Source organism: Scheffersomyces amazonensis (assembly GCF_036850825.1).
Source record: "Scheffersomyces amazonensis strain UFMG-HMD-26.3 chromosome Unknown RJT21scaffold_2, whole genome shotgun sequence".
Taxonomy (NCBI): domain Eukaryota; kingdom Fungi; phylum Ascomycota; class Pichiomycetes; order Serinales; family Debaryomycetaceae; genus Scheffersomyces; species Scheffersomyces amazonensis.
Window position 1 is genome coordinate 75,230 of NW_027042742.1, and position 24,658 is coordinate 99,887.

At 32.7% G+C, this 24,658-nt stretch overlaps 10 protein-coding genes across 10 annotated transcripts; 5 read left to right on the forward strand and 5 right to left on the reverse strand. All coding sequences in view use genetic code 12, as the record gives it.

The window, feature by feature from the left end:
* Window positions 1–24: 24 nt before the first annotated feature.
* On the reverse strand, window positions 25–1,878 carry RJT21DRAFT_81773 (anaphase promoting complex subunit 4; the record flags this gene model as incomplete). Its single annotated transcript, XM_064885299.1, has 1 exon — window positions 25–1,878. One exon carries the CDS (start codon window positions 1,876–1,878, stop codon window positions 25–27), a length of 1,854 nt encoding a protein of 617 aa, XP_064739010.1.
* A 161-nt stretch (window positions 1,879–2,039) lies between these two features.
* Window positions 2,040–3,009, reverse strand: RJT21DRAFT_118265 (mitochondrial 54S ribosomal protein uL1m). The gene has a single exon (XM_064880980.1). It carries the CDS (start codon window positions 2,897–2,899, stop codon window positions 2,078–2,080), a length of 822 nt encoding a protein of 273 aa, XP_064739011.1. The 5' UTR covers window positions 2,900–3,009; the 3' UTR covers window positions 2,040–2,077.
* Window positions 3,010–3,101: 92 nt separating this feature from the next.
* RJT21DRAFT_92282 (acyl-CoA carboxylase biotin carboxyl carrier protein subunit) lies at window positions 3,102–6,877 on the reverse strand. The gene has a single exon (XM_064885665.1). The coding sequence runs from the start codon at window positions 6,503–6,505 to the stop codon at window positions 3,155–3,157; it is 3,351 nt and encodes a 1,116-aa protein (XP_064739012.1). The 5' UTR covers window positions 6,506–6,877; the 3' UTR covers window positions 3,102–3,154.
* Window positions 6,878–7,289: 412 nt separating this feature from the next.
* Window positions 7,290–8,391, forward strand: RJT21DRAFT_18527 (uncharacterized protein). The gene has a single exon (XM_064883615.1). It carries the CDS (start codon window positions 7,411–7,413, stop codon window positions 8,245–8,247), a length of 837 nt encoding a protein of 278 aa, XP_064739013.1. The 5' UTR covers window positions 7,290–7,410; the 3' UTR covers window positions 8,248–8,391.
* A 313-nt stretch (window positions 8,392–8,704) lies between these two features.
* Window positions 8,705–10,998, forward strand: RJT21DRAFT_138102 (sodium:solute symporter family protein; the record flags this gene model as incomplete). The annotated part of the gene is made up of 1 exon (XM_064883315.1): window positions 8,705–10,998. The coding sequence occupies exon 1, from the start codon at window positions 8,920–8,922 to the stop codon at window positions 10,996–10,998; it is 2,079 nt and encodes a 692-aa protein (XP_064739014.1). The 5' UTR covers window positions 8,705–8,919.
* Window positions 10,999–12,949: 1,951 nt separating this feature from the next.
* Window positions 12,950–16,051, forward strand: RJT21DRAFT_118272 (uncharacterized protein). The gene has a single exon (XM_064880981.1). It carries the CDS (start codon window positions 13,131–13,133, stop codon window positions 15,837–15,839), a length of 2,709 nt encoding a protein of 902 aa, XP_064739015.1. The 5' UTR covers window positions 12,950–13,130; the 3' UTR covers window positions 15,840–16,051.
* Window positions 15,885–17,776, reverse strand: RJT21DRAFT_118273 (uncharacterized protein). Its single transcript, XM_064880982.1, has one exon. The coding sequence runs from the start codon at window positions 17,636–17,638 to the stop codon at window positions 15,926–15,928; it is 1,713 nt and encodes a 570-aa protein (XP_064739016.1). The 5' UTR covers window positions 17,639–17,776; the 3' UTR covers window positions 15,885–15,925.
* A 106-nt stretch (window positions 17,777–17,882) lies between these two features.
* On the forward strand, window positions 17,883–19,376 carry RJT21DRAFT_81940 (PIG-S family GPI transamidase component; the record flags this gene model as incomplete). The annotated part of the gene is made up of 1 exon (XM_064885307.1): window positions 17,883–19,376. One exon carries the CDS (start codon window positions 17,883–17,885, stop codon window positions 19,374–19,376), a length of 1,494 nt encoding a protein of 497 aa, XP_064739017.1.
* Window positions 19,377–19,458: 82 nt separating this feature from the next.
* Window positions 19,459–20,848, reverse strand: RJT21DRAFT_18537 (pepsin-like aspartic protease). Its single transcript, XM_064883616.1, has one exon. It carries the CDS (start codon window positions 20,803–20,805, stop codon window positions 19,540–19,542), a length of 1,266 nt encoding a protein of 421 aa, XP_064739018.1. The 5' UTR covers window positions 20,806–20,848; the 3' UTR covers window positions 19,459–19,539.
* Window positions 20,849–22,990: 2,142 nt separating this feature from the next.
* Window positions 22,991–24,588, forward strand: RJT21DRAFT_118275 (ribonuclease). The gene has a single exon (XM_064880983.1). It carries the CDS (start codon window positions 23,418–23,420, stop codon window positions 24,405–24,407), a length of 990 nt encoding a protein of 329 aa, XP_064739019.1. The 5' UTR covers window positions 22,991–23,417; the 3' UTR covers window positions 24,408–24,588.
* Window positions 24,589–24,658: the final 70 nt, after the last annotated feature.

Below are 24,658 nucleotides of genomic sequence, written 5' to 3' on the forward strand. Positions count from 1 at the left end.
ATTTCTATGCAAACGAGAATCCCATTAATATTTAAATACAATATAATTCTGTCGATTTGAATCTAATACACATCCATATTCTGCATTTAGAGTTATATTTTGTGGATTAGATAATTGAGGAAATGGTATTATTTTTGATGAAAGAGTTGTTAAATTTGACTTTACAATCTGATATGATTGATTTTCATCTTTTATTAAGGTGATTACTTGATCTTTATAAACCTGATAGTTAATTATTTCATTTTGAAATTCAAGTTGACTTGAAATAGCCTGGGTAGGATCTTCATAGGAAAATTTCAATAATGATAATGATGTTGGTGAAGATTTTGAAAAACTTGTAATTATACTAAAATTTTCATTAATATAATGTAATTTACTATTTGTAGATAAATTAATTGGAAGATTTATTAAATCAAATTTTAGGTTTGATCGGAAAAACGTGGAAATTGGTTGTAATAATTTAATTCTAAATTCTTTCGTAAGTTGTTCTAATAATGTTGGTAATAATTGAGGATTTTCTTGTTTAGTTAAAATATCATTATTACTTAAATCCAAATTTATATAATCCCATATTTTACTATTAAAAAGACTACCATTTAAATATGAAATTATATCAGTTTCTTTTACTATAGGAATACCAACTGGTTCATCATTTGAAATCTTTTCAATTATTTCTGTCTTTATCCACTCGATAAAATTATTAAATAACTCTTGTTCTTTATTTATTTCCCAAATAAGTTTATAAACTTTCTTTAAAAAATTCTTAGTAATTATTAATAAATCATTAATCATTAGTGGATTTAATCCAAAAGATTCTTGTGGATCAGAATCCTTTAACCATTTTGATAAAGAATGTAAATCATTTAAAAGTATACATAATCTTTCTAAACAAGCAATTATTTGAACAAACATAACATTTCTTAAACTATCATACATTACTGTACCAAGTTTATTAAGTCTTTTATAACCTCTTTCTCCAAATTCATTTAACCAATAATCCTTTGTATTCTCTGGAATAAGATTAGTTAATAATAAATCAAATAAGTAAACTGTTAAATCTTCTCCTTCTATACAATCACTTAAATTTGATAAATATCTATCATATAATTGAATGAATGGTTTAACTTTAGTTTGACAAAATTGTAATTGAGATTCTAAATAACTTAGTATATTAATAATTTTACAAATTTTCACTATTATATCAACTAAATATTTCTTATGTTTAACTTGAATACTCCATTGAAGTAATTGATCTTTATGATCTTCTGTTTCTACTAAAAAGTATTGATTGAATAAATCATTATTATCAAGATGATGTTTAAATTCTATACCTTTAAGATTAGTAGAAATATCATCCACCACTAATAAATTATTAAAGGTAATACATAAACGTTTTGAATCAACAATTATAAGAAAATTAACATCATTAGAATTATTATTAATTTCATTAATATCAGAAGTAGGAATTTCTTCATTTAAAGATATTAAGGGAAGAAAATCCAATACATCAACTTTAAATAAATTATCGAATTTTCCATAACTCTTATATATATGAAAATTCCAATTAATTAATTTAACTTGATTAAAATCAGATTGTAAAATTTTAATTAATTTACCATTATTCGAATCAAATATTTTAATCTTTCCATCTATACCTGCTAGACAAAAATATAAACCATTTTTCATAAATGTTATAGCAGTAATTGGTGATTTATTATTAACTGAATATATTCTTTCTCCATTTAATCTATATACCCATACTGACATTTTATTCATAGTTACAGTAATTAAATTCAATGTAGGACACCAATTAAGAAGATTCCCATCGGCTAAGCCCATGAACTTATTACTAGATACTATAGAAATCTCATTGGTCATATCTGCTTCTTCATACTCTGCTATAGTGTAGTATAGTAAATATAAATTGTTTAACTATGAAAAATAAATAACGCGCGAGTATAAACAGTGCTTAATCAAGTGACCTAAACAAACTATGATAATGCAATAGAATTCATTTATCTATATGATATTTATGATATGTACGATATATATATTTATGTATTTACAAGAGATTTAACTATGGTTTGATATCTATAACTATAGAAGGTCCAAAAGTTGAAGATATATGAGTTAAACCAAATAAATTTGGTTTGGGAGTTCCTGGTGGTTGAGCTGCATAAATAGCTGTAGAAGCTGCTATTAAATTCTTTATAATTTCTTCATCACTGAAATCACATCTTCCAATTGCAATTGATAAATCAGTACCCTTTTGTTTGAATGCTAAAGCTCCTACACTTTCTGAGATTAAACTTGCAATATCATCGGAAACAGTACCTCTTTTTTCTGTTGGCATTAAACCCTTTGGACCAATTTGTCTGGCAATAGGCTTTAAAGATTTAACTATATCTGGAGTTGCAAATGCTTGTGTTATTTTATCAAACTTTATGGTTCCCTCGTTTATACCTTGGATTAATTCAAGACCTCCGGCTAATGTGGCTCCCATTTCTTTTGCTTTCTTAATAACTTCTTCATCTAAACTAAATACCATAACAAAATTATCTTTGATAGGTTTAGGAAGATATACAGATCCTGATATAGGAGTTGAACCTTTTTCTGGTATTATAGTCATAGAAATTGATACAGTACTTCTTTTAACTGGACGGCCCACTTCTGCTGCACGTAAATATCTCATTGCTTGAGGAACAGTCATATATAAAGGATGAGATTCAGGTCCTTGTCTATGTTTTGCTCGCAATTTCTGTTCTCTCATCAACTTCGCTTTAGCATCATCCACTTTCAAGTTAATCGAAGAAGATGAAAAAGAACGTATTATAGGAAATGTGGAAATTGACACATTCCGGGTCGCTGGCCCGATAATAGGCCTACTAAACTTGAACATTTCTTCAGTAGTGAATTTGACTATCGAATATATCCAATAGACTTAAATCGATTGACTTCAGTCAAAATGAAAATTTTTGAAAAAAATGAAAATTGGTATGTGCACGCCACATGCAAAAAAAATTTAGTCTACTTTGCAGCATTTTGGTTACATAGTAAGTCAGGTTGAATATACAATATATTTATTACAAAGTTTTTAAGTTCTAATTTCTAAATACTAATTCTTAGTTTTTTTAATTATTTTAATTTTTAATCACTATTCTAAGCATGGTTTTAAAAGGAAGAGAAGTGTTCCTGGTACGACCACGTCACCCTCTAAGATAGCAATATCTACCACTTCATAGGAAGTATTAACATTTCGCTTAGAGTCTGATTCTCCTCCTTCTTCTTCTTCGTCTTCATCACTTTCATCATCATCATCATTTATAGCCTTGACATGAATTTCCATTTTCATGGCTTCAAGTATAATTAAAGTATCAGTGGCTGATACCTTTGCACCAAGTTTTGTTTGAATCTTAAACACATTAGCTGCCATTGTAGAAGTGACTTTTAAAATGGATGGATCATTCAAAAGACTCTCATCAGTAGCTTTGGAACTCTTAGTAGCATTTTTTTCATTCTGCCATTTTTCAAATAAAATATCTTCTTCTTCAACTAATACAGCAAGAGCTTCATCCTTTTTCTTGTTCATTTCTTCAAGTTCATCTTCAATTCCATCTAAGAAATCAATATATTCTCCAAAATCAAGTTCAACTTCTTTAATTTCAAATTTAAATTTCCCTGTCAAAAGTTTGTTGTTCATTTCTGTCAATTCATCTTCAGTTACTTCATAGTATACAATTTGATCAAAATTATTGAAGAACCAAGGAGTGTCTGAACTTTTCAATCTGCTGAATGTATTCCAAGTCAAATCTGGTAAGGCCATTCCCCATATCATATATCCACCAGGACTATCGATAGAGTAAATGGAATGACCAATAGCACCAGATCCCAATGCACCTTTAGGTGTGAAAGTTCTGGCTGGATTATATTTACCTGTTCTAAATCTAGTTCTTGGATCCATATTAACTGTTAAAGTATTTCCACATAAAAATGATACTGCTGTAATAACTTGGGTTTGTCCAACTACACACTTTTTAAATTCTTCAATCAGATCTAAACAATTGATCTTCATGACATATTCTGTATTGCTAGGTAAATAGGCTGCATAAGGTCTTTGAGAATGCATATATCTTTCAAGACAATGAGTGATAGCACTATGATCAAAGCAACAAGGAAGAATAAATTGTTTACTTTTAACCTTCAATTCATGTGGAGGTGGGACTTTAGATTCTAACTCAACCAATTTTTCAATTAAAGAAGGTCTACTGATCTTTTCAAGGTCAAATACAAGTCCTAAACTACCTGTATTTGCTTCCATTTTAATTACACATTCAGGAATTTCACTCATTATAGAATCATGAAGGACCTTTTGTCTACCATTATTGACCAAATTAAACTTGTCAATTCCAAAGTCCATCAATACCATTCTTTCCCCACTTTGTCTTATCGTAAATTGAGGTAAATCTTTGGTTGGTTCCCTATTATATAGAATACTTTCTTTTTCAATTTCAGAATATTCATCTAATTCATCTTTGAAAACTGGTGAATTTTCAGCATCTTTAGATTTAATTGCAACTTCAACCTGCTCCAAAAAGGTGGTTCTTAGTTTGTTCAATTTTAAAGAATCTTCATAAGAGACTAACTTGAACCTTATATTTGCAGCGACTTTAGCTTGTCCAAATTTCCACCATTCACTCAAGACTGGTACTGCAATACAAACAAATCCAGATAAGGTACTTCCGTCTACACCAAATAAGAACATAACACTTCCAACTACACTGATACCACATGTTGGGTATGGATATTCTAAAATATTAGAAGGATGTGAACCTCCATCTCCACCATGAGTTCTAGAGAACACATCACTAGGACCATCTAAGCGAACACTTCCTCTATTAGAATTGTGATTGACTTTATAGTGGAAATTATTATAGAATTCATTCATACCTTCATCACTAACAATCTCTCTAGAGTCATGAGGACCCCTAATCAATTTAACTGTCCAAAAATCATCTTCCAAGGTATCGAAATTTGGACGTGATTTCTTAGGAAGTTCAAACCCTAATTCAATACTGTTTACTGGATCACCCTTTTTGATGGTTAAGCAGTCACCTTGCATAACAATTCTTCCTTGATGACCACCTAAGTTCAAAGTAGGTGTACAACTCTTGGAATCCAAGTAATATGCCACATCAGGAAAACCACCTCTTATAGCTAAATAACATTTTGCTCCGATTCCTGTAGCATGGCCAATCTTGACAACAGTATCTTTGGGAATGGTTACTGCAGTGAACATTGGAATCGACTTTCCTTTAATTTTGAAATGGAAGTGACCACCAGTGAGACATATAACTGCTGAAGTATGAAACCTAAGAGTTGGACCTTCGTGGGTTATTTCAAGACCTTCAGTGGTAGTTTCATTTCCTACAATAAGATTAGCCAATTGTAAACTCAAAGGATCACTAGGGCCAGACAATGGAATACCTGCATTATATTTGAATCTACCTGGGAGATCCTGGATAGTTGTATAAGATCCAGAAGTGACGAATTCAACTAATGGTGGTTCATATTTAAATGAGGTTGTTAAGAAGGAAGTTAGAGTCTTTCCAGCAGCAAATTCTGAAGAAGATAACACACTAACCAAATAATCAATATTGACTGGTGGTCCTTGAACTTTACTTTCAAGAAGGCATTTAATTATTCCTTGCCTGGTAGTTTCTCTTGTCTCACTCCAAACCATTACCTTTGCCAATAATGGGTCAAAGTATGGTGAAACCTTTGTCCCAGTATCAATCCAATGATCAATCCTTATTTTACAACCTTCAATTTCGTTTGGGAATTCAACATAATGCAAAATTCCAGGACTGGGTTGGAAGTTCTTGACTGGATTTTCAGCATATACTCTACATTCAATAGCCCAACCATTTGGTACAAGCAATCCATCATCATCATATTGTAAGTTTAAAGTATCGAAAGGTAACCCAGTTTCACCTCTCAATTCATAGTCAGCCTGTAATAACATTAATTTCATCAAATCTACCCCATAAATTAACTCAGTTATTCCATGTTCGACCTGAAGTCTTGTATTCATCTCCAAAAAGTAGAATGAACCCGTATCATCATCAACTAAGAATTCTATTGTACCAGCAGATTTATATTTAATTGATGAAGCAAGCGTTATTGCACATTTACTAAGCTTTTTTCTAAGAGTTTTATCCGCAACTGAATCAACAAAGGGACTTGGAGCTTCTTCAATGACTTTTTGATGTCTTCTTTGAATTGAACATTCTCTTTCTCCGTAAGCAATTGCTTCTCCTTTACCGTTACCAAATATTTGAATTTCAATATGTCTTCCATTTAAAATATATTTTTCAAGAAAAACACCTGAATGTTTAAATAATGTTTCACCTCTAGAAATAACTTCAGTGAGTGAAGATTTAAGTTCATCAGGACCATAACAAACTTTAAGTCCCATACCTCCCCCACCAGCAGTTGACTTGAGCATAACTGGAAATCCTATTCTAGTAGCTTCAGAAAGAGCTTCATCATAATGGTTAATTAATTCAGAACCTGGAACTGTTGGTACATCATTTTCTTCAGCTAATTTTCTTGCACTATGCTTCAAACCGAAAGTCTCAATAGACTCTGTTGATGGACCAACAAAGAGAATTCCTTCTTTAGATAAGGCTTCGGCAAAAGAAGAATTTTCTGATAAAAATCCGTAACCAGGAACGACAGCATCAATTTTATAATCTTTAGCTACTTGAACGATTTCTTCCACATTAATATAAGCTTGAGCTCCTATTCCATCTAATAAATGAGATTCATCAGCTTCGAGAACGTGTTTAGCATCACCGTCTTCCTTTGAAAAGACTGCGACTGTGTACAAATCATTTTCTTTGCAGCATTTGATTATACGGCATGCAATTTCACCTCGATTAGCAACTAAAACCCTCTTGATCTTTAAAAACTCAGACATTGTTAATGGTTGATAATTACTTAAGCATTATATTCATACGGTTTTACTTGAATGTATATATACGAGAATTATATCGAGCAACACCGCTGCAACCCCATATTTCGGACCTTTTGTCACTTGAAAAAAAAAATGGGACTATCGAAGATAAGGAAAGCCGCCTAATTAGGGTGATTTTACGCGATATATAATTCAACAGTATTGGTTCAACTTAATTTCGTCTATTGTCGCTTAGCTTGGCATCTTAGCGGCTCTAACGATTTGGGATGGTCATTAATTTCCCATTTAGGTAGCTATCCGAAACGTCTTAGAATTTAAACTCTTACACGATTTAATAATTTGAATAATACATATAAGTCTTGTCGGACACTTTTTTATACAGTTACGAAGGATTTACTATCATTAAACTTATTAATTTTTATTAGCAGCTGATTATGGCCAAATTAACTGAGAAACTTAGTGGAGAAGCCAAAGATAATATCAAGATCTTACCAAGATATGAGATCAATTGTGATATGGGTGAAGGCTACGGTCCTTGGAAGATGGGACCCGATGCTGAAATAATGCCTTATATTGATACAGCCAATATTGCTTGTGGTGGTCATGCTGGTGATCCAAAAATTATGAGAGAAACAGTAAGATTAGCAAAAAAATATAATGTCAGAGTTGGATCACATCCTGGACTTCCTGATAAACTTGGTTTTGGTAGAAGACAGTGGAAGCTTGCTCCCGAAGATGTTTACAATGAAGTAGTCTATCAAACTGGTGCACTTAAAGGCTTTTTAGAAGCAGAAGGGTTACCATTATCGTACATTAAACCCCATGGTGAACTTTTCTTTTACATTGAAAGGGATGAAGAAATTATGAGAGCCGTTCTTAGAGCTGCTAAAGTATTTAAGGTACCAGTTAAGGCCGCTAAAAATAAACATTATGAAGAAGTTGCTGCTGAAGAAGGAGTTGAATTCATTCAGGAATTTTATCCCGATTTGAGTTACTCGCCAGAAGGTAATTTAGTTAAAATTATGGCGGGTCCAAATGCTACTAAAACACCAGAATTAATCCAACAAACTGTATTGAGAGCTGGCTTAAAGGATGAGGTTGTTGATACTGAAGATGTAGTATTAAATTTGAAATTTGAAAGTAGTCCATTCACTGTATGCTTGCATTCAGATATGCCAAATGCATTAGACAATGTGAAATTTGCTCGTATTGCCATTGATGAAATAAATAAAGCTAAGGGATATACATTAAGGGAGGCAGTTTCCGAATAGGGGATAATGGTACAAAGTTGAAAGCTTTTTTTAGCTTTTTCTATATGACTATTCTTGTGTACTTCTTCGTATAGCTTAGAAACTAAAACTAAAACAAATACATGTTAGAGTATTTAAAAAATATTAGGTTTTTAGATAACACCCCACCTCTTTCCTTGACAGATAACGAAATATAAAACTATCGGCAAGGAAATAAGATTTTTCTTTGGAGTCACAATCGCATTAGTTTCTGCGCAATTACGACCGTACCAAAAATTTTGTTCCCCTATGGGACGCAAAATCCTGTATGTTATCTGAACCAGATAACATAAAAAATAATTGTATTTTCTAGTTGAGAGCGCCGCCCCGATTAGGAAAATTCCGTTGTATACCTTTGGCTTTACTAACATCAGAGGGGCATTGATTAAGATTAAGGTAATTTTAAGAAAGATAACGCGGCCTCTTAGCGGCAATTATACTTATCGGTAATATAACCTAAAGGATGAAGATATTTGATTTCATCTGATTTTTATAAAGATTGCTTAAAAATGATATCAATAAATTATAACGTACCATTTCTAATTTTGCAGTTAGTAGGTGAACATTTATTATATAAGAAGAAAGAAATCACATTTGCTCTGTACCAAGAAAGTTGCTAGAAATAGAAAAGTACAAGTAAAAATATAAATCAGTATGTCAACATCAGAACCAAATACAGTGGTGTTCTCACAAGGAACCGGATATGGTTTAGTAATTGGATTAGGATTTGCTTTTGCGGTGATCATGTTAATAGTATCCAAATTGCTTGAGAAAATCTTCAATGAAATTCAAAATTCAGAAATGTTAATGACTGCTAAAAGAAGTATTTCTCTGACAGGTTTATTAGCTTCAAGTATAGTTAGTTCATGGACAATTGGGCTGACATTGTTACTTTCTACAACATCAGCTTATCAAAATGGTGTTAGTTCTGCTTATTGGTATGGTGCTGGGGCATGTGTCCAAATTATTATATTTTCTTGTATGGCTCTTGAAATGAAAAGGAAAGCTCCTAATTGTCATACATATCAAGAAATTGTTGCTGTAAGATACTCAACACATACCCATTTGATTGCTTTTGGTTATTCGGCCATTCAAATGGTCACATACACTGTAAATTTACTTATTAATGGTCTGTCTGTGTTTTCTAATATCACCGGAATGAACAGAGATGCTGCAATTTGTTTATTCCCAATAGGTGTTATTATTTATACCTTGGTAGGAGGTATCAAAGCAACTTTTTTAACTGACTGGACTCATACAGTTATTATTTTTGTGATTTTGCTTACATTTATGTTTAATACATATGCAACAAATGATACAATTGGTTCACCAGCAAAATTATGGGAGCTTTTAACAGCCACTGCTGAAAGAAGGCCAATTGAAGGTAATGCTGAGGGAAGTTTAATGACTTTGAGCTCAGTTCAAGGTGGTCTTTTTGGTTTAGTACTTTTTGGTGCTGGATGGGCAGCATCTGTTGATTCGCAATTATTTCAAAAAGCTATTGCTGCAGCCCCTGAGAAAGTTTGCTTATCCTATATTTTAGGTTCATTAGCATGGTTTACTATTCCCTTTTGTTTGGCCACTACTCTTGGTTTAGCTGCTGCTGGTATCGAAACTTTGAGTGTGTTTCCAACTTATCCTAATTTAATGTCAGAGGCACAAATTGGGGATGGATTAGTTATGCCATATGCAGCAGCAGCATTAATGGGTAAAGGAGGTGTTGGTGCTGTTCTTACTATGATCTTCATGGCAGTTACAGCTGCTTATTCATCAGAAACAATTGCCGTCTCAGCTTTAGTCACTCATGATATATATAAAAGATACTTTGATCCAAATGCCAGTGGTAAGAAGCTCGTGTTAGTATCACACTCTGTTGTCATTGGCTTTGGTATAGTTACTATTGGTATGGGAATTGGTTTAGCACATGCTGGATTTGATGTCTCATTTATTACTACAGTATCAGGTATAGTTGTTAATGTTAATGTTATACCTATGATGGCAACATTATTCTGGACAAAAATGAGTAGTTTTGCCTACAGTGTTGGTACTATCTTATCAACTTGTATTTCATTAGCTGTTTGGTTTGGTTATACTGTTCATCAATCAGGTACGATAAATTTAACGACCTTATCTACAAATGAAGCTTTGGCAGCTGGAAATACTGTAGCAGTTGGTGTTCCGTTGATAATTGTGCCTATTTTAGTATGGATTAAACCAGCAAATTTTGATTGGGAAACTTGGAAACTTGGAATTAAACAAGATGATAATGTTGAATTTGATGAATCTCATCATTCAAAACAAATTGTTTATAATCAAGAGAAATCCACACAATTTGAATTGGATAAGGCTGAACAAATGCAAGATGTGATTATGAGACAAAGAAAGTATGGTTTTATTGCTACTATTGTGTTTGTCTTATTCTTCCTTATCGTGTTCCCATTACCATTATATGGATCTGGATATGTATTTAGTAAGACCTTTTTCAGAGGTTGGATTGTGGTTATGTTTATTTGGGGTTTTGTAGGGGCCTTTATTGTTATTCTTTTACCATTATGGGAAGCTAGATTTACGTTTATGACTTTGATTAAGGTTATGATGGGTAAAAAGCCACAACCAAGAGGAGATATTAGATATAAGGATGCAGATGATGTTGAGCATCAATCTGAAGATAGCAGTATGCAAAAGACCAAAGACTATGGCACAACAGTTGAAGTTGTGAGTCAAGATTTGTAGTGATTTATAGTTCTTATTATTATTAAATGTGTTATTTTACGTGATAAATTTGCAACTGAAATTCATTGTAACGTTACAAAAGGTGGCAAGGAAAAAAGGAAAGTTGTGCGAAATTCTTTTTATGGTAAAGCCACCGCTTAGAGAATCTTTTGTATTTCAAGCACCACATCACCTTATTAATTAGTATAAATTGAATTTACCTGAAATAACTTAACTATTGAAGTTAATAGATTTGAAATTGATGTAAGAAAATGAAATTAGTATTGCTACCATGTTTACGCCTAGAATATGACCTCAGCTTACTAATTTTAACTATGTAAACGCAAGTAACGTATTGCATATATATGGTCCAATAAGTTTTTGGACTATTCAATTCCATTACATATATGAGTCAATCAAAAGTTTCAATTGTCATGTGATAAATTTGAGTTAAAAGATATAAGATAGTTAAAACATAATTGAGCATAGATGAAATGATTACGAATGTAAGGATAACAGGTACATATGTAGTAGAAGGTCACTAAAAGTGATCTATAGTATGGAAATGAAACGAACAATGATTCTATGGAAATATGTGATGGAAACATTCCTAGAGGAGAAAAGGACATTAATTTAAAAAAGTATATAATGCACATGGTGCATGAAAAAGAACATCTGAATTATGAAATAATAGAAGGTTTACGTAATTGATGCTTGCAATATCGCCTCTATTTACTTTACTCATCTTCTTTAGAAACTTAATCATTTCAACATACTATTAATAGATTGTGTACAGCGAATGAACACAATGATTAATTTAAAGTTCTTTTTATTTGCTTTAATTTAAAGATAAGATTTCAGATGAGCTTCTAGAAAAACAAAGTGGATCTTCACGGAAAAAAAGAAGTTCTCCTCACTTCCAAAAAAGAAATTTAAAAGTCAAAAAATTACATTAAAGAAGATTAAATTTCTTTTTTATTATGTACGTAATGCACTCAACTAATACTCAAATGTGCCCAGTTGGGTCCATGACTCTTGCTGTTAATTATTTATCATACTAAGATACAAATGATGAATAATGCAATTGATGAGCTCTAAAGACCATATTGGCCAACGGTAACCATACACGTTCAACAACCGATACTATGGCGTTAGCAAGTAGAAATATTGGTTAAGTGTCATCTGGTGCCTTACGCTGATACGAACGCAGTAGAATCTATATAGTATTATTTATTTATTTACTTAATTTTTTTTTTATTATTATTCTTATTTTTACTTTTTTTTTTTTAATTTTTATCTCGACCTGAATTTAACGTTTTAATTTTTTTTTATTTCTACTATATTACTACCTTAACACCTCTCGTTATTTATTTCCACACTTTTCTTAAATTCACAACAAGCTCATCACCACTTCGGTAAAGTACAATAATCTCCAGTAGCTGAAACAACCACTCAGACTCAGGTGCCCCCCGACTGCTAACTCATTGTCGCAGTATTATAAAGCAACATTGAAGACGGCAATTGGTCCCCCTAGTACATTCATGATGAAACAGCACCAACTTAACCGAAAGTCAAAGTTTATACCTAATAACCCATCACCATTATCTTCGCCATCATCTCAACAAGTACCATCGACTTCCACAGTATCATCAACATCGACAGTTCACAATTCGCATTCATATAATGACTTACGAGCCATATCTCCGTCTCCCAAATTGATATTACCTTCTTCCATAATACATAAAAAATTCACTAAAATACGACATGATATCCCATCTACCACTAATAGTGCTAATATAAACAACTCCGAAACGGATATAGACCCAATAAGCCCCACAGCCACAAATGTATCAATAATACCAACAACATCAACGAAAACTCCGACAACAATTTCTACGTCCATGGACCAAAAGAAACCAACCATATCAATATCATCCGATGACTTATCTCATACTGATAATGAGTCCGACTCTGATTTTGATTTTGATTTTGATTTTGATTATAATGACCAAACCAACCATGATGATTCTAATGACAATTCTAATGCCAACATAAATATACCTCCAGACTTATTCAATCGTTTACAAACATTTCCATTATTTAAGAAGGCTCCTAAATCTTTTCTTAATAAAGTTGCCTCCAAATTAACCCTTATGCAATATCATCCACAAGAATATATCATTAAAAAGGGAGATCCTTCTAAATCAATGTATTGGATCTTGAAAGGAACTGTGAGTGTAACTTCAACTGATGGTGAATCCATCTATGCTGAACTTGCTTCTGGATCTTTCTTTGGAGAAATCGGGATTCTCTTCAATCGTCCGAGAACTGCCACGGTGGTAGCAAGAACAAGAGTATTGGTAGGGGTATTAACTTCAGAAGCTTTAAATCCAGTATTGAAACATTATCCTTTAATAGAAAGAAGAATTAGAGATGAAGCTCAAGAACGTTTAGCCATGCAAGAGAAACGTAATAAATATGAATTACCCATTTTAACTCCAATTCATCAGGCTCCAGCTAAACATAATCATAGTCATCAACCAAATCATGCCATAACTCAGAATGGTATAAATGCTTCTGTATTAGCTACTCAAGCATCTATAATCCCTGGTCCAAGTTTACCTCCTATCTCAAATAGTCCATCACCCTCGAATCTTTCTACCAGTAATATTGAAGCATCCCTTTCTATCCAAGATTTCATAAAGAATTTACCTATTTTCCAAAACTTACCATCAAAAATCATTCATAAAGTTGCTTTGGGTATTGAACCTTTAAAGTTTAATCCTTTTGAATACATTATTCATAAGGAAGATACTGATTCAGATATTTTCTTTATTATTAATGGTGAAGTAGAAGTTATTGATCATTCTTATAATAACTTTGGGAATTTAGTAGAACATACATTGGCACGTTTAAATTCAGGAAGTTATTTCGGAGAAATGTCATTCTTATCATTTTTAAATGGAGAATCTACCACTAGAAGAAGTGCATCTATAAGATCTATTTCAAATGTAGAATTATTAGTGGTTAAATCAGATAAATTGGAAAGACTCTGTGCCAGATATCCATTCATAATTGAAGATATGAGAAAGACAGCTGATGCCAGAAATAAATCCAATAACTCTATTCATGAAAATGAAATAAAGTCAAGATTATCCATTAACTATTTAATTAATCAACATGATGAATCGGAATCTTCATTAGCATCATCACCTTCATCTCCTTCACCTCAACTTCATGCCCCAATTCCTCAATCCATTCCTCCATCTTTGCATTCTCCAGTTCCAATGTCTTCAGGAGTACCATCATCAGCAACATCATTGTTTTCTAATTCTTTTACTTTTGGTAAACCAATCACCTCTCCAACAGATCAAGCACAACTCACTAGATATTCAAGATCAGTATCTCCTATCACCAATATCTCTCCTTCAGTCTCACCAATCTCATCATTTGATGTATTAAATAAGGAATCTACTAGAAATACTTCGTTTATGGATGATCAACAACCTAATTTCAGAAAGAGAAAATCCATTCATACTGATATTAATCTTACATTACCTGCTTCAAATCCCGTAGTATCATCACTCAATAATTTCCAAAGCTTTAATAGTCAATCACAAGTTAATAAATTCCAATACTTACCTCATAATAAAAGAATTAGACTTGCTAGTGTGAGTAGAAGAAGATCATCTGTATTAAGTAATAATGGTCCTTTACCTGATAAACTTCTTTTAAAAGTATTTGAATTCTTAACTTTACCAGAATTAATGAAACTTCGAGTTATTAGTAGACGTTGGCGTCAATTATTATATGCTGCCCCTAATTTATGTACTAATCTTGATTTAACTCCATGGAATACTTCAATTGATGATAATGCTTTAATTTCCATAACGGATTTTGTTGGTTCAAGACCTACAAGAATTGATATTTCTAATTGTTTTCATATTACTGATGAAGGATATAGTTATATGGTTAATGAGATTGGAATTAATGGAAGAATTGAAGTAATTAAAATGAAATCTAATTGGGATGTTAGTGCTATGGCAATAATGGATCTTACAGTTCCCAGTGTTGGAAGATATCTTGAAGAAATTGATTTATCTAATTGTCGCAAAGTAAGAGATAATGTAATTGAAAGATTAATTGGATATGATGAATCATCTGATGGTGATGATAATTCTAATCAACAATTAATGGCAGTTAATAATATTGAAGATCATGATTATGGATGTAAGAATCTTAAGATTTTGAATGTGGGATATTGTAAACATTTGACTGATAATGTCATGCATCATATTGCTAATCATGCTAATAAAAGATTAGAAAGTTTGGATTTAACTAGATGTACTGCCATTACTGATAAGGGATTCCAATATTGGACTTATAGAACATTTCCTAATCTTAAGAAATTATCCTTAAAGGATTGTACTTTCTTGACTGATAAATCAATTATTTCAATTGCTAATGCTGCTACTAATTTAGAAATTCTTGATTTGAATTTTTGTTGTTCATTAACTGATATTGCCATTGAAGTTCTTTGTATGGGATGTCCAAATATTCGAGAATTAGATTTATCATTCTGTGGTTCGGCTGTTAGTGATTCTTCATTAGTAGCTATATCTCTTCATATGAGAAACCTAGAGAAGTTAATTCTTAAAGGTTGTATTAGAGTCACAAGAGCTGGTGTAGATGCACTCTTGAGTGGATGTTCTCCATTGAATTATATTAATATTAGTCAATGTAAAAATGCTCATATCTATCCAGGAAGAATCCCAGCTCAGAAGTTAAATATCAATCCTCAAACAAAGTCTGCCTTTGTTACGGCAGGTCCATTTCAAAACATTATTGAAATCGTCATTTAGTATTGTTACATTACTTACACTTACATATAAATTACTTTCAAATATATTCTGTATTATTATTGCTTTAACTCCTTATACACCTCTATTCATGTAGTCTTCTTCTTCTTCTTCTTCTGCTTATCTTCGAATTCAATACTGGAAATAGGAACCCCTTTCTCCTTTAACAATTCAATGATAATCTTTGCGTGAGGTCCTTGTACTGTAACTTCAGTTAGTTTAGGATTTTGAACACATGGTCCAACGGTACTGGAACCAGAACACTTAACTTTTAATTCATCCGAGAGAATATGAGGCTTTATACCAAAATTTTCAAAATTAAGTACTCGAGTTACAACTTTTCTACCGATTCTCATTTCAGTAATAATATTAATTTTAGGTGGTTCTCCCTTATATACTTCAGCATCAAATTCATCTTGTCCGGGCATAACTATTTGATAATGAGGAGAAAATGTAGCTAAGAATTTCTTAAATAGTTGATCTCTTGCCATACTGGTGGAGATAGGTGAGGCAACAATTCCCAGTAAAATATCATCCACAAGGATTTCCTTAGGATTCTTAGGATTGGTGAGTTTAGCAGATTTGGTATAATTAGTTATAAAGGTTCGAAGTTCATTAGCAGTAAAGTAATTATCATGCCTTTTATCGATCTTATTGAAAAACATTCTTGACTTGTTAGTGGGCTTGTACAAGTGTATTATTCTTGATTCACCATCTTTCTTAGATGGAGTTGGACCTGCACTAGGTTTGGATAATGATCCAATAGTCTTGTGAGGGACAAAGTTTTCTATGAATGGATTAGACTTATCCATTAATTTCACAATAGAAAGATCATCATCTTTACCCTTAACTTCTAATAGTTTCTCCTTGACCATCGCCTTAAGAAATTTAGAGGTTTTCTTCCATGATGTCTTTTTCACATTACAGTATGAATTATCTATAACTGGTAAATTCTTATAAATATACGACGACATGAATGTGGATGCAATGATAGGTAACTCGATAGTTTCGAGCTTTATGGTCTGTTGTAACGATCTGATATAGAAATGATCAACTTCTTCTACCGTAAGGGTCGATACGGCTTCAGCAATATCGTCAATTGTACTGGAGGAAGCTACTGACACTTCTGGTGTACGTTCACTCATTTCTTCAACCGGCTCAGTTGATTCCACTTCTGTTTCAGCAGGTACTTCCTCTTCTACAGGACTGGATAAATCTAACTCCTTAGGCACAGCAATATCTACAAGTTCATTTTTCTTATACAACTCATCCTTAAATACGTGAAGAACCTCAACCGCCACTCCTTGAGTTCCTATCACTCTATCGTACTTCCACATATCAATATTACATCGACCAATGGCTTTAACTACAGTAGGATTAGCACTATCAACTACTCCTACAACTGCGCCTCTCGCACACCGTTTATCAAAGGGAGGAATTGTTCCTGGAAGCATTAAATCTGCTCCACCTTCAAGAATCTCAATGACATGAGGATGAGTCATGATCACTGGTACTATATAGGGACATTTCCATACTGTGAATAGTGAAGGATACATCCGTGAATCTCGCGTTTTAAACCAAGTAGGAGTCTCATTTTCATCATAGTAGAGAGTCCCACTGAATCCCTGTAAACTCTTAAAACTGGCTTGCTTAGTAGTTAACGGAAGAATCTTATTTAAGTCATCCTTAGGAATCTTGTCTTGACTAAGCAGATACTCATCACATATGGTTGCTAAAAGTTTTCTTCTTTCTGATGACTTTATGTTGGCCGAAGCCTTAGGCTGAGGATCTTTCTTAAACATGTTCGGTAAAACTCACACACTTGTTGTCTGCGCAGTACTCATTCAATGCTCGCTAATGGGTAGTGATAGCAACAGTAATTCTTCCCGAACTTTTCTCACTAATTTGTCGCTAACTCTGCGCACTGTACTGATTAAACAGTCTTGGTACCCTAAAAGCTTTGCGAGAAAAAAGGTATCAACACCGTTAAGCCAACACGTACTTACAATAAGTAATAAGCCATTCTCACTACAAACTCCAATTGATATGGCACAAGAATCTCATAGCGTCCGCAATGTCAGGCGATGGATTGTCGTGGTGATAGCTGCGCTTGTTCTTGGCTTGGGGTATCCATTATTTTGGGGTACTACCACTATTTACCGAGCTGATTTACCATATGAAGAGATTCAACAGCTTACGACAAATCTACAACATAATATTCAATTCAGAATCCCGGTGTATTTACAGGTATCGGATCCAGTACCGGTGAGTTCCACTCAGCAGGCATTTAATACCAGACTCAGTTATACGTATCCTGAACTTGGACAATTATGGTCAGTAGAATTCACGACTGATTCTAACACAGTTGATTCTCATAAGGATTATGTTGTCATTGTGAAAAAAGCAAATGTTCTAGAAGATTCATTCCAGATCTCACCATATAGTAAAATGATTGAGATATTTGTATCAGACAAGACTGTAGCCGATGAATACATAGCTTCTGTACTTGTAGATCAAGTGTTTAAAGAAGAGATTCAACAATTACTTAGCTTAACAACAAACAAAAATCATGATACTATCAGTACTGTAATGCCTTATTCATCCGATTATAATATTGTATTTTCATTATTTGTAGAGAATGGAGTTGAAATAGACTGGCAAATAGAACAATCTATTGAACTTTTCACGCCAATTTTAGATAGATTGAGTCATTTTGCTAATTTTTCAATTGCTACTCAAGTTCAATACTATTCGAAATTATCTAAAGAAATTAAATATAATGAAGAAGATCAGGCATTTGTTTTAAAACCATCTGATTTAACAACTTTTATAAATTTTGGAGATTGGAATTTATTCACTCATGATATAAATCCAACCATAAACTTTATAATTTTCTTCCCAGCTTCAAATTATGATAACAAACCTTGGAAGATTGAAGGTTCCAAAAAGAATTCGTTCTTAGTACCACAATGGGGTGGTGTACATATATTTAATAAGGAATTACCATTAATTGAAAGTTCTAAAGTGACTCTTACTGAAGATGAACTTATTCCAGTATTAGAAGTATTTTCATCACAATTATTTCAATTATTAGGGTTTGTAAATTCTCCAAAATCACCATCAATAAGAATAGATACACTTTCAAGAGTTTCTACTTATAAAAATTTAAAGCAATCTCTTGAAAGTCTCACGTCATTAATTAAAGTTACAAATTCTTTAAGTGAAATTTCAATTCCTGAATTAACAAAGGAATATGTTAATAAATCATTAGATTATGCTAAAAAAGCTATTGAAAAAGTGAATAATGACCAAGACTATTTAACCTCAGTGACATATTCTTCATTATCTTTGAAGAATTCTGATAGAGCATTCTTTGAAAAGGAAATGGTTCAACAAGCATATTTCCCTAGTGAACATAAATTAGCAGTATTTCTACCATTACTTGGACCAATTGGATCAATCATAAGTATCGGAATTTTGAAATTAATTTCTGATATTAAGAAAGATCGTTCCAAAGCCAAGAAAGAGAAGTCAGAATAAAAATTTTACATAGATTAAATTTAAAACAAAAACTTTATCTTTTTATAAAACAGCAATAATAAAACTTATTTAATTAGATATCTCAAAATCTTCTATAACTTACTTTTAAACGATTCCGTGCCAGACAAACAAGAAAAAGTAGTTACAGAACTAACTTGGGCATTTAACTGAATGGAACAATGTTTTCAGAAGTAGTGTATTGAACTTGAGCAATACTAATAGTATTGTCATCAAGATCATAGGCAACATAAGCACTTCTCAAGAAGTTGTCACCTAAAATTGGGGTTGAGGAGGTACTGAGAATACCTAAACCACATTCATCAGCTAAAGAACCATCTTCAAGGTATAATGGAATTGGTAATTCTGAGTAAGGAACTTGAATAGTAGCACCTTGATCAAACTTATAGGTGATGTATTTATCAGTTGGTTGGTCACAGTCGATAATATAACCAACACCAGAGTTGGCAGTACCACCTAAAGCTTGACCAATCTTTTTAACAGTACTACTTGATAAGTAGGTGTAAGTAGTACCTGAATCTAAGACTGGTTGGGCACTAGCACTAATCAGGGTACTTCCAACAGTAATAGTATCTAAGTTAATTGCCAAGTATGGATTAGATACAATTGGAAGTGTAGTTAAAGTACCAGTATATTTATCTTCATCAATACCACCGAAAAGAAGAGTTCCTGAAGAGGCATTTGGAGAAGATAAGTACAATGAATAAGCGGCCTTTGAAATATATCCTTGAGACTTTAATTGTTGAGGTAAATTTGGATATTCAGTATAAGAACTTTCTTGACCTTCTTTGGCAATACCTAAAACACCAAAAGAGGAAGAAGTTTTAGTAACATAACCAAATTGTAAACCAGTTACTGAAACACCAGCAGAAGTAATACCGACAGTTTCTGTACCCCAAGTACCAGTTGATGAAGTGTTATCTTCATATTCAATGGAGAAAGAAGTACCGAGATTTTTATAAGTTGATGAAGTAGAGGCATCAAAAACTCCACTAGCATAACAGTAAGTAGAACTTTGGCCTTCAGCAGGGTCTTCACAAGTAGCACCTTTGGCAACAACCCATAAATCAGAACTACCAGTATCTAAAAGAGTGGTAACAGCTTGGTTGTTGGAACCAATGGTTAAATCTGTAGCGTAGTAAGTATTTTCATTAATTAAAGTAACTTGTTCTTCACCTCTTTTAACATTACCCTTACGAACTAAAAATCCAGGTCCATTATTGGAGGTAATATTCAAACTGTTTCTGTCAGAACCTCTAGCAATAGTGAAATCAATTTTAAGGTAACCATCACCTCTTTTGACTACACCACCTTCATTAGCATCACCAATAGGGATTGCTAAACCTTGGACCATTAAGGCAAGGGTAAGAGTAAGGAAAACTTGTTTAGTGAAAGTGATAAATGAAACCATTCTATTTTTTTTTTTGCAACTGCGTGTATTGATTAGCAACAACAATAGTGATTGTTAATAAATGTAAGAAGGCTGTTTGTTGGAATTAAATGGAATTCGAAGGGTATTTATATAATTTGGCAGATGGAATTGTTAAACAATAGCCTATAAATTCCAAGTTGCAAGGTCATTATCTAGATGAAGTAAGTAGCACATACATATTAAAACCTAATATCATAACTAAAAAAACAGAGATTCCATAGTTGAGGATGGAGCCCTATGACTAGCTGTTAAACTTTTACTTTCGCATTTAAACTTGCATTTTACAATCACATTTGCAATGTGAAACTGAATGAATATGAAATTTTTCAGTCTTCCGGATTTGCAGTCAGCAATATGCAGCAAATTGAAGTACCAAACAATCGACCCAAATCCAAATCAAGCCGAATGTGGTCTTATTTTTCTTGGCGCGCCAAATGTAAGTTCCCGAGGAATAAACGTCAAGAATCAACGCGCAAAAATACATTCTTTTTATTTTTTCTTTTTTTTACAGTACAATATGGGTTGAAAAGTCTATAATTAGCTATATGTCTATTGTTCGATTGAACAGCATAAAAATGAATTGATGCCGTATGAACCGTCTCGCATCTATCGGTTGCGACAAGGAGCAATACAATCCATTAATCATATGGTAGGGAGTTAAAACTTATTAGCAACGATAGCCGAAAGGTTACGAGTGAGTGCATAATAATTCACCGAACAATATTCCTTTTCATTTAAAGTTGGTCCTTTCAGGAGACTGGCATAGGGGTTCCTCATGAATAAGTCTAATTAATGAACTAAAATATTCGAATTCAATTGCATCATTCGATCGCAATAATTGCAAAATTAGATATTCTTCTCTCTGTAATGATAAAGTCCCTCATTAATTCGATACATTTATAATAGTTGTTCCTTAATACTATTTTATAAGAGATTTTCCTTTATACCATTTGTGTCAGTTGAGGAGAAAGGGCTATTGTGTAGAAATCTTATCGTTTAATTGTGTATAGAAATAGAATTGTTGTTCTTACAGTTGCTCATGCAATAAACAGATATGTTTGATCAAATTTGGGGGATTCCGATCACAAAAGTGAACTTGACTATGTGGAGACCTTAGAATCATAGAACAATGAATTACGTATAAAAAGAGTGAGGCAAATAAGCAAAGTTTAAGGGGAAATTTTTGCGTTTAAAACGAAGAAAATAAAATATGCAGCTGCGACGTCGGGAAGCCATACCGGGATTTAAAGCTTTTCCGTTTTACGAATGGCATAAATATCTAATTCATTTGAAATTATACTGTGAAATTAGCCTCAATTGGTCTGAAGACAATAATATCGTAGTTATAATGTAAATACGGATTCGTACGGCTCAATGCACCAAATTAAAGGTATAAGTTCTTTAGTAAATAAAATTAAATTGCAACATATTATCTTCTTAGAGTTACATTTTATAATTTGAACGTTACCTACATATACAAGTCTTGGCCATTCTTAGTTGGTTCATAGAAACAATATTCTTGATGGGCTCATAACTAATACTAAGTGAAATTCGGTGTCTGCTTTTCTTCGACCAATCAAGGCGACAGGTTGCGCATGTGCCATATACGTAAGTGTCTCTTATCTCAGTTTGATTCGAACTCTATTTGAAAACCGACTATGTTAGAAGCGCTTTATGTTGACGTATCTTGCACGCCATACAGTTAGAATGGAAGATCTGCTATTGTTCTGTGAATTTTCTTAGGAGTTTGTTCCGAATTTGACTCTAAGTGTGATTCATCTAAAGGAAAGATTTGAATTTTGGGGTGACGTCAAACTTCAGCACTTTCCGTTAACATTTTCTGCTCGCTGTGCAAATAATTCTCATTTGCGTGCTTTAAGGGGATAAGTTAACCGCACTGGTTAGGATATTGATGACAATGTTGTAATTGATGAAATCAATAGTTTAATAATATAATTGACTACTATAGTTCAACTGGTTAAAGAGGTTGCCATGTAGGAGTCTGGAAAAATATTACCGATAAGGCACAAGCAAGGCGGTCAATGATGATTGCTTTGTTTAAAATGGATGTAAAAATAGCCGACTTTGGAAGGCCAACTATTGACAATCTCTAATCCATAAACGGAGTTGTAAAGTACGGATATATGTAACTTATCTGATATCTCTATAAGCAATCCAATAAGGAACGGAACCTGTTGAAAGACGTTGATTGGTGAATTTCCTAAGTTTTACAGGTTGACATGTGTTTATTCTCCGTAACAACCATAAACAAAATTATTTGAGAAATAGTTGCGAAATATTTACCAATGTCAACCAGAAACTTATAGGGGTCAGATTGAATTTCCACATTGCTGTAGTTATTAGTTACTATTATCTACATTTCATATAATGACGTATCAGAGTTATTTGGATATGAAACTTGTTATACTTTTTGTCAGGACAATAGTATCATTCACTTCTACAAGCTGACGACCAAAATAAGCAGCGATGAGACGAGATTAAACCGAAAAAAATAGTATATAGTAAGTAATATCAGAGACAATTTTTCACTATTGTATCTAGATTAACCACTCCACACCAGAATCTTTATAATGAGTAAGTTAGTAGTTAATACTTTAGGAATAAGTACAGTCGGTATAGCCTCATATTTTTGGGGTAGATCATCATCATCACCCTCATCAACTGTTGTAGTTGAACCTCCTACTAGTAATGTTCCGGGTCCTTTCAATAATGGATCAAACAAAGTGTCATCATCATCATTCGATGCTAGTTTAATTAGACCACAAGATTTCTTTAAGTATGGGTTCCCTGGTCCTATACATGATTTAGAAACGCGTTCAGAATTTGTTAGTTGTTATGATCGTGCTACACGTAATCCATATTGGGTAGTAGAGCATATTACCAAGGATTCAATTCAAAAAAATAAAGATGTTGATAGAAAGAATAGTGTATTTAAAGAAGATGAATCTATTCCATTAAAGTTTAGAAATAGATTAAGAGATTATTTCCGTAGTGGATATGATCGTGGTCATCAAGCTCCAGCTGCTAATGCCAAATTTAGTCAAGAAGCTATGGATGAAACTTTTTATTTAACTAATATGTCACCACAAGTTGGTGAAGGATTTAATCGAGATTATTGGGCCCATTTTGAAGATTTTGGTAGAAGATTAACTAATAAATATGATAGTGTTAGAATTATGACTGGTCCATTATATTTACCAAAAAAGGGAGAAGATGGGAAATATCGTATTAGTTATGAAGTTATTGGATCTCCACCAAATATTGCAGTTCCAACTCATTTCTTTAAATTAATCGTTGGTGAAAGTAATGGAGATGAAAAGATTTCTGTTGGAGCCTTTGTATTACCTAATGAAAAGATTTCAAATGATTTACCATTAACTACATTTCAAGTACCAATTGATGCATTAGAAAGATCAAGTGGATTAGATTTATTACAAAAAGTTCCATATTATAATAAGAAAGATTTATGTAGAGAAGTTAAGTGTGAAATTATCGTTAGAGACTTTTCAAAGATTAATAGCAGTAGTAATCTTGCCGGTTTACCAGCTCCTAAGAAGTAAAATGAATGATATTAGAAATGAATTAGTAATCGGAGACATACTTGGTAGGTAAAGGTAAATGACGGGGTTAAAGTCATACAACGTATCTTAAATGCGAGTTGGGTTCATGTACATAGATTTAGAATAGAATTCAATAAACTGTTGAGGTTAAACTTACTAAATTTACTAAATTTACTGGGGTAGGGTATAGTTAAGTATGTAGTTTGATTGCACGTGCACATGCAAACGTGACCAAAAATATTTGATTTATA